Here is a 9,448-nt window from a genome sequence, read left to right on the forward strand (position 1 = left end):
CCCAACAGAGTGCGCTGAACCCAACGCTGCTGACTGTACAACCTGCTGAAACCAACAGGAGGGAGCTGAACCCAACTCACTTCCGGTCTGCTGAAACCAACAGAGTGCGCTGAAACCAACGCTGTAACCTGCTGAAACCAACAGGAGAGAACACAACTCTTGTAAGAATAATTATTTAATTATCCTATTTATTTGTAGTCATTTTGTGTGAGCTTGCTGTTAGTGACGATTATAAACGATATTTCTCTAACAATAACGACTTTATTATAGTAATACTAATCATGCATCCAATTCAAGAGTCACACCCAAGCTGAACTGCCTAAAAATTGGTGGCAGTATTTATATTACATAAGCGATTGGCCTAGAGATTGACGGTTATCGTTCAAACCGACCAATCATATAGTCTTGCTGACTGCCGAGTTTCTAAGAATTTTCACATACAGAACAATAAAAAATTATTGTTAGACAATGAGCCATTGTACCGTAAAAATCTAAACACTAACAAAAAGCCCAGAAAATTCTACATATACTGGGTAGCGAACAGTAATTGTAAAAAACAATAAGACATATTTCGATAACAAAAAGGGCTAATTACAAAATCTTATCTCGAGAAAATGTAGAACAAAAACGGAAACAATATTGTTTAAGTAATCTTAAACCTCTAACAATTAATTATAACAGAAACTTAGAATATTTTGACATGTAACCATGAACATAAAAAATGTCTTCCTATGAGTGAACGGTAAGAAATAAATTATAGAAGATTGTTCACTGCGTAAAAGCCTTAATAAATGGCGTCTGTTATCTTTTCTAGGTCAACCACTATCCCAGAAGTCTCTTCTCTATATATATATATATATATATATATATATATATATATATATATATATATATATATATATATTGGCTACGTCACCGTTTCCCTTTGATCAGTTCACCATGTTTTTCTGCGACGGGTGTCCGGAGCGCCTTGATGAGCCTGACGTCCATGGGACCGATAGCATCCAAATAAGACAACTCTTCGGAGTTATTCCCCCCACAGTCTTTTTCATGGCCACCACTCCTTTCATAGAGTTTGTTCTTTAGAATATCTCGCTTTATTTTTACGTTTACAACACCTTGTAATGAACTGTATAACCCAACAGCCGCCGATCTACAAATAAATATTGCAGCTAAAAGAACACAATAACACTTTTATTCTTATTGTTTCATTTACGTTTTGTTTGTGTATTAATAATATTGTGTAAATTATATTATAATTGGACTCAGAAAATTAGGTGAATTACTGTATATATTTTTATAATGAACTAGCGATGTTATAATTGTTAACCCGGAATACGGACTATGGCCGACACGGCCTTTAGTTAGTTCTCTCCGTGTCCGGGCAAGTTTACCCAGGTTTTACACTCAATCGTTATATATAAACGAGGCTCAACTTTTTGGCGGGCAGTTGGTGTTTAGACACGATACGATAAAATACAAGTATTTTACCCGGAACCAGTTATATTTATTAAAATGGATTATTATCCGGGGGTGATTTGATACGACCCGGTATTTTAAGGACATAAAAACTGTAGTACGGATATGTACCATACGGATATGACAGGTCTGTTGTCCGGACTACGCAACACAACATAGTCAATAACAACAGGTAGTAACGGACCGGGTAGCGAGAGGAAATTAGCACCCCAAATGAGAACGCGCGCGGGAGGTAGGAATAATGGGTTGTTGGGTTTACCCGCGAGCGCCAAGTACGCCGAGCGTACTTATTCTAATTTCGTAGCTAATTTCCTCTCGCTCGTTATCGCGTTCTAAACTACACGTTCTAAACTCGTACACTAAACTTGCATCTTCCCTATCTTGGAGAAAAGATTCTTTCAGCAAGCTTGAATCAGACACCTATCATACCATGAGCACTGACCACACATATCATTGTGAAAAACCAGCAGCCAGTCACCAAGAAGTGGAAGTATCAGAATGGGACAGCATTTGTAAAGTAAGGCATGACATGAACTGAAAACAAGACTCAAGAGACTGTCCTGTGTGGTCTGTCTGTCAGTTCTTTTATCTTCAGTTAAGTTAGGGGAAGAGTAGAGCAGAGATAAAATAATTTGATTTTTAATTTTGTATATAACTACATTGTAACAAAATCAATCACGAACTACTTGCTCTACTTGCACTTTGTGTTATCTAACTGAATACTGAACTCGATTTTGCTTGCTCATACCAAAGACAAGCCAAAGAAAACCTTTTCTCATACAATTGCTTCACAGAATAAATATCATGCCTGCCAAGCATATATTATGAATCAGTCTTTTAAGTCAAGCCTACTCTGTTCAAATTATATGAGGCGCTTCATAAATGAGCTCATCTTTTAGAAGTACTTCGCTTTAATATGACACCTGGTTGTCAAAATCTCCCAAAATTCATGCATTTCATTTGCCCCATTACATTATTTTGGGGGAGGTTGGTGGGCATTTGCCGCCAGCTACTCACTACATTGGTCAAACTACTAATGACGAAGCAACTATACAGTTTATCTTTGCTATCAATCATGGTCTGAGTATGATTGTGATGTGTTCACCAATGAAGGTATTTGATGATACTTTTTGTTCTTAGAATATCCTACCTGAAGGTTTTGCCTACCACCTTCTAAAGCACGAGATGGTCCGAATAACCTCCAAGACGACCTTTGTCTTCTCTGTGAAGGAACTAAAATCAAAATCCGATATCTTGGCTTGGAAGGCCTCGTTTCAGGCAAACAACAGATGGCGCACAAAGGAAATCAGGAAGCCTACAGAAAGACTCCTGTTTCGTGTAAGTTATCACAAGTATAATAGGAATGAAAATACTCTAGTGTTGTTAAACCAGGTTTATCACCAGCCTGCAATGTATAACCAGAATCGCTGGTTGTGACTCAAAAACAGATTCAATCGTTTTCTAACCTCACCACACTCGAAAGACACAAGTCGGGCACAAGACCCGAGTCCGACACACTATACAGTTGTGAAAGAAGAACCTCAAGGGCATTGGATTGGTGCAAGTATAGTATACACTGTCATGTTTGTACTCTGTGGATCTAATATATTACGTACCTTTTTCAGCTTAGAGCTGTTTGTCAGCATCAAACACAGTATCAAAACAAGCATAGCTGCAAAAATAAGCAGAAGAGGAAGCGAAAATATTCCAACATAAAAAACACTGGATGTCCAGCCACGCTCACAATAAATTTAAAGTCAAAGGGAAACATGTAAGTTAGAATATAGCGAGTCTCTCTTATCAATTGCTTTAGGATTTATACATTTTGAGGTAATGCCTGTATTTCAAACCAAAATCGGTTATCAAAATCAATCGGTAACATAACAATTAAATAAAACATTGTTACCCCTGATTCTATGCCTCTAAAAGGATTTTGTAACTTGTTAAGCGACTGTTGGACTGAATTCATCAGATTAGTTAATAGAAATAAATATTTTCTGTTTCAAGGGGATCTAGTGAAGCAGTGGTTAAGCTCAATTTGGCCCACAACCACCAAACAGCTTCTGCTGCTTCATATGGAAAGAATCGTGTCTCTGAAGAAACCACTAGAGCACTAGAACAGCTTTTTGTTGATGGACATTCTCCGATCTCAGCTTTAAGTCATTTGAAAATGACTGTGGAAGAGGATGTTGTCAAACTTGCGGACAGGTCAATCATCCCATCATCCAAGTTCTGCTCAAGGTATATAATTTGTGTGAAGGAAAGGCCAGTTGAACATTGTTTATACGCTCCGCGTACATTGTCTGACCTACAAATTATTTGATAACCATTCAAATTGCTAGCAATTCTCATATTTTGCTTTTTAGACTTTATAACAAACTGAAAAAAATCAAATATGGTGAATTTCAAAAGACAACCGCAGAGATGAGAGAGGCTCTACAAATAAAATTGGAGAATGAGGATGTCAAGTTTTCGACAGGTCTAACAGAGAGCGGCCAAATGGTTGTTTCTCTGATAACTCCACTGATGGAGCGCTCACACAATTTAAGGTCAGCTTCTAAACATTACTGTGACTCTACATAGGTATAGTCTATGTACAGCATGCACTTACTAGATAGGATATAGGATTTAGTGACCCCAACCACTGACCCCAACCACTGATTATATTCCTCTATTAATTGTCATTCAGTGTCATTTATTGTTATTTATCATTTAAATGCGCCTTTATGTTCAAACTGGCAGTGAAAATAACATACATGGCACATAATCTGTTGCAGAGAGTCTGCAGAGATAGTGTTTTTAGATGCCAGTGGTGGAATGGACGGTCACCAGACCCGCCTCTTTCTACTTCTAACCCATTGCCATGGAGGAGGTGTCCCTTTAGGTATGAATAAAATTTAAATACAATGTAATTCTTCATTCACTAATAACAACCTGATTTGATGTTTTTGTTGTTCAAGACAATGCATGCTATAGTTGCAAAAAGCCATGAAGGTTTTGAAATGCTAGAACATCGAAAAACCCAAACTAAACATATTGTGATTTTATTGCAGGTGCATTTCTGACCACAAGTGAAAGTGAAGATGCCATCACCATGGGATTAGACCAGATCAAACAGCTTGCTGACAGTTCTGGCTTCTATAACAGAGGTTTTTCATTATTATTTTTTTGAAGATAATTCATCTGAAACTATAATTCATTGAATGTTGGTACTCGAAAAAACAATGTAGGCTGAGAGACACGTGAAAAAAATCCCCACTCTGTTTAGTGGTTAATGAGTGAACTTGGTAGTACCCAGAACAATGCATTTCACAAATCACATAAAAACTTCTCTTGGCAATCAGTGTTTTGATGACAAGGAACCCATCTCTGCCCTTCTTCGTGTTTGGTATGATCAACACCCATCGTTCAACAATTTTAGGCCTAGTTGGACCAACGTTGTTTATGGTTGATGACTCAAAGGCAGAACATGCGGCCATTAACACTGTGTTTCCAGAAAGTCGAGTGCTGCTTTGCACATTCCACATACAGCAAGCGGTGTGGAGATGGCTGTGGAACAGCCACAACAGGATCCACTTGAGAGATCGTAACACATGCATGGAACTGTTTCGTAGGCTTCTCTACAGCGATAGTGAATCTGAATACATGGAAATGTAAGTATAATTTATAATGCTATGTATTTGATATTTGTATTATTCAGAAAGCAATTTTCAAATACCTACTGATATTTTGGAGCGAGAAATGGAGCAGCAATGATTACCCTGTGTTATGGATAATGAAAATAATAAAAGCAGAATATCAGCACCAATCCTTGGTGTTGTTATGTATATGTTAGTGTTTATTTGGTGTAATTTTAGCCTAACTATTATTCCCCAAACCCCAGGAGGGTTGATGACTAATAGTTAGGCTAGGTGTAATTCTTTGTAATTTATCTGGCATACTTTAAATGTATATTTGATGATTTGAAACGCAGCTATTAACAACTTCCTTAATGATTTATAGCTATGAGAGTGACCATTCGTGTCTGGCAAAATATCCAAATTATGCCAATTATCTTGGCGTGTTACATGGCAGGCGAAGTCTTTGGGCTTTGTGCTTCCGCCAGAGCAGTCTCACAAGAGGTGGCTATTAAAAGAAGCTTGTTGCATGCAATCCACTGTTCACTGTTCCTTGCTTCTGCTCTTCACCTTCTTAGCTTTTTAGGTGTATCCATGGGCTATGGTCAATTGAATGTGGTGTTGCATTGCATGTCATACATATAGTGTATACCACAAAGTTCAATGCTTGGCATGAGTCTGCAATTGATATTATGTATGAGAAGAAATCGCATGGAATGTTATTGTCCTTTCATTTGTCTAGTTTATACTCATTTAAGCACCAATTGTATGGCCTTTTAGCTTTATTATATATTGCCTCTTGTATGATTTTATGTGGGCCTGTGCTACCAAATTATTTATTTTATACTTAACATCTATGTTCGATCTTTAAGGTAACAACACCAACAATTTTGTGGAGGCAGCGTTCAGACTCCTCAAGGACACAGTTCTTCATCGAGCTAGGGCGTTCAACTGTGTCCATTTGACGGAGTATCTGATCACAAAATTTGAGAATTCAATTTGTAACAGACTTCTTGATATTGCCCATGGCAGGACAGAGCTTAGACACAGAAGGAAACGACCTGCAACTTCATCAGCAACAATAAAGCATGTGAGTAGCATGTGGTACATGAGGTGGATTAGTTCAATTTATGTTATTGGACGTAATTTTAGAGTAGGGTAAGTTGAGTTACAGGGGAGATGTCTTGTGTCGGATTTCTTGATATTCCCATTAAGCGTTCCTCAAGTATAGTAAGTTCTGCTGCAATAATGACCTTACGGTTTTTTATGTATATATAACTTACTTGGTCTTTGCAGAAGGTTGGTGACCAGTATGAGGTGGTCATAGGGAAGACCAAGAGACTCGTCCAAGCTGATCTAGGTTTGTGTAGCTGCACTTATGGAAACACAGGAAACCTGTGTAAGCACCTGTGGGCTGTGATGGAGAGTGCATTTGAATGTGGAACAAATGCACACCACTATAAGCCACTCCAGCACCAAAGGGAGGTTTTGTTTTGGCTTTCAACAGGTAATACCATAGGACTAATTACTGTTTAAAATGATAATAAGTCAACTAGTTTGCTTAGCCTTGTTAGATGTAAAGTTTGACTATTCACAGTGAACTCTCATAAAACATTCTAAACTATTGTACAGGTCAGAAAGCACAGAAAGGCTGGTTGGAGCCGCTCCACCACAATACTTGTATAAATAATAAAACGATTAGTACAGAAAGAGAAGTAGAAGAACATCTTGAATACGAAGAGATTGTTAAAAGGTACTGGCCTAGTATTAACCATCTTCGCTTCGTAAAATGGAGTGGTCATGTATGACTAACAAAAGTCAGCCATAAAGCTTACTATTACTAAAGATTGGAATTTTTTGAGACGAAGAATTCATTCGAACCACTTGCAGTACGAAAGTATAAATAATCTTTTTCAACTAGAACCTACTTGTGTTATACAATATAAAGTTTGGTCATATGTGGGCATGATTACTCAAACACTAAAATTCATTAGGTAGCTGGATATGTTACATTTTGTGAACAATTCATTTGTTTTTATCATTTTAGCGAGAACAGTTATTCAGAAGTGGATGTGATACCAAAGGTTTCTGAACTACAGCGCCAGAAATGGTAGGCCACGAGACAAGGCACATGATCATCATATTTATACATGTTTTTCATTTATAAGCTATTTTGTCACACATGCCTGTTATGACATGTCAGCAATCATCATCGCATAACATACCTGATGTATATTATTTGCCACTGTGGTGATTGATTTGATAAAATCATGTCAGAAGCCCCTTGTCCTATGTTCTCTGTTCAACAAACTTACCACCTTCTGCTTCTTGCTTCATTACTCCAGTGGTGTGTTTACTCTCCTGCTCAGTTTATTCAGTAATGATTTTTGCTTCTCAAATGATTGTACATTTTATGATTCATGCCGAAGTACATACTCTGTGTGAACAATGATGATTCAATAGTTGAAAGACAAGATTACATAACACTGGGAGATATTACTGTTTATAATATGCACATCATGTACATATTATTGAGTTTTTTAAAGGCAAGCAGCTATTGATGCATTCCACAAGGACATGTCGGATAAACTCGAAAACTACTATGAGGCGGCTATGTATGGTCCGGCCTTTGAGACCTTCATCGAACGGTGGAAGGCCCGTACAGCGAGTCAGAAAATCACTCTCCTGAACACACCATTGTCTTTAGGAGAAGGATACAGTTTTACGCAAAAGAGGTGAATTTTAGGGTGAATTGGCAGGGTGTAGTATTGCCATAGTTTAGATAACAAGTCAGTCAGTTATACATTAATGTACAAGCATGCCTCACATGGTATTAAATGTTGATAGCCGTTTGATACATGCCTAACTATTAGGCCCACCCCCCAGCGGTTTTGGGACTAATAGTTTGGCTGGTGTCAGACACTCCTCATCAGATATTCTGGATAAAGTTTTGTGATTAATCACAGTATCATCAGATTTGTACCATGTAAGACATAACGAAAAACATATTTCACATGAAAAAGAACAAATATCATAATAATTACAGGACTAAAATTGGAGTGCAGCCTTCAGCAGTGGCCAGAAGAAAAAGGCCACTCGGCACAACAACGAGCCAACATGGAGGTTCTCGTAGGAAGGCTGCTGAACATGCCTATGGGAAGGAAACCAAGAAGAACCAACCTGCCCCACACAGTTTATTATTCTGTGTGGAAAGAACCATTTCTTTAGGCAAAACTCACTCCAAGAAATGATACCGGTATGTTTATAGGTATAGAATAGTCTATGGCTGTGACTTGCGCTTTTAATTAACTGTACTCACCAGAATTTATAAATGATGATGTCTTATGAATGATAATGGTTTCTTCTTTACACGTCCAAAGCTCTGTGAGAATATCAGCAGGCCATGCATTTTTATTCGCAGCTGTCCGATCCACATGTTTGAATGGAACATAGGTGTAAAATATTATAAATCTAAAAAACCATCTCCTTAAATCTTTTATCATTTAATCAATTTTATTGATCAGTTTTAGGAATTACTTTTCATTATTGTTGATAAGATGCATGTGAGTACATCTCAAGTCTCATTTGTTAGTTAACACTTTTGTATACTTTCTGTTAGTAACACTTTCTTTTGTTATTATTGTAGTAAATCTTATGACACACTGAATGATGATCAGTTGCCAGTGGCTCAAGAAGATACCATTACTACATCAGAAAATGTTCCAGCATCTCCCATATATGACATGGAAGCTCACCCCTTTGCATTATTTTGTTTTATTATTTTAGGTGTGTTAGGCGTAAGACTTCATCCTCGTACAGTCTGAATAGCATCTTACTGAGTATTTCCAAATAAGGTTTTTATATATTAAAACTTATTGAAAGAATACAATGAACATTCTGGATATACATTGTAAGTGTTTTCAAACTTTATCTCACATTTTATCCCCTAATCCACCACATCATAAAGCAGACGTGATTCCTGGATGAGGCTCAAACATGAGTCTTTTTAATGGCTAACACCAGACATTGTTAGTCAAACTCTAATTTATGCTGTAGCAATAGTGAGGATTAAAACGCTTTTGGGATTTGTAAAAAGATATAAAGACACAGCCTGGCCAATTGTCCTACTTATATTTATTGAGACAGCTTGATCAAACTGAGCCTCTTGATGATTTGATGCCTGCATTTGTGCCAAGAATTGTCTATGTACATGTAGATCACAGCTGACTTGATTTGATCAAGAATTATTGGTTTGATATTGTTACATACTATTACAACTGATCTGTTTCAAAAGTCACATGATGAAATGCGGATGTGTAAGTGAGTTGTGGCATGTAAAAATTCTGCACCAG

At 37.4% G+C, this 9,448-nt stretch overlaps 1 protein-coding gene across 1 annotated transcript; it reads left to right on the forward strand.

The window, feature by feature from the left end:
* Positions 1–1,801: 1,801 nt before the first annotated feature.
* LOC137408421 (uncharacterized) lies at positions 1,802–9,207 on the forward strand. The gene is made up of 16 exons (XM_068094948.1): positions 1,802–1,996; positions 2,620–2,817; positions 3,105–3,250; positions 3,487–3,720; positions 3,846–4,028; positions 4,257–4,363; positions 4,533–4,628; positions 4,901–5,132; positions 5,482–5,600; positions 5,969–6,186; positions 6,393–6,603; positions 6,729–6,849; positions 7,144–7,206; positions 7,643–7,831; positions 8,143–8,352; positions 8,743–9,207. Exons 1-15 carry the CDS (start codon positions 1,910–1,912, stop codon positions 8,345–8,347), a joined length of 2,409 nt encoding a protein of 802 aa, XP_067951049.1. The 5' UTR covers positions 1,802–1,909; the 3' UTR covers positions 8,348–8,352; positions 8,743–9,207.
* The last annotated feature ends 241 nt before the right edge of the window (positions 9,208–9,448 follow it).

This window comes from Watersipora subatra, chromosome 11, assembly GCF_963576615.1.
Source record: "Watersipora subatra chromosome 11, tzWatSuba1.1, whole genome shotgun sequence".
In the NCBI taxonomy this organism is placed as follows: Eukaryota; Metazoa; Bryozoa; class Gymnolaemata; order Cheilostomatida; family Watersiporidae; genus Watersipora; species Watersipora subatra.

Bases quoted from the DNA above. Each gene is read 5' to 3' on its own strand.
- LOC137408421 (XM_068094948.1), top strand. From the start codon at position 1,910: ATGAGCACTGACCACACATATCATTGTGAAAAACCAGCAGCCAGTCAC. The intron at 1,997-2,619 runs GTAAGGCATGAC...TTTTGTTCTTAG, and splicing joins AATGGGACAGCATTTGTAAA to AATATCCTACCTGAAGGTTT. The intron at 5,601-5,968 runs GTGGCTATTAAA...TCGATCTTTAAG, and splicing joins CCAGAGCAGTCTCACAAGAG to GTAACAACACCAACAATTTT.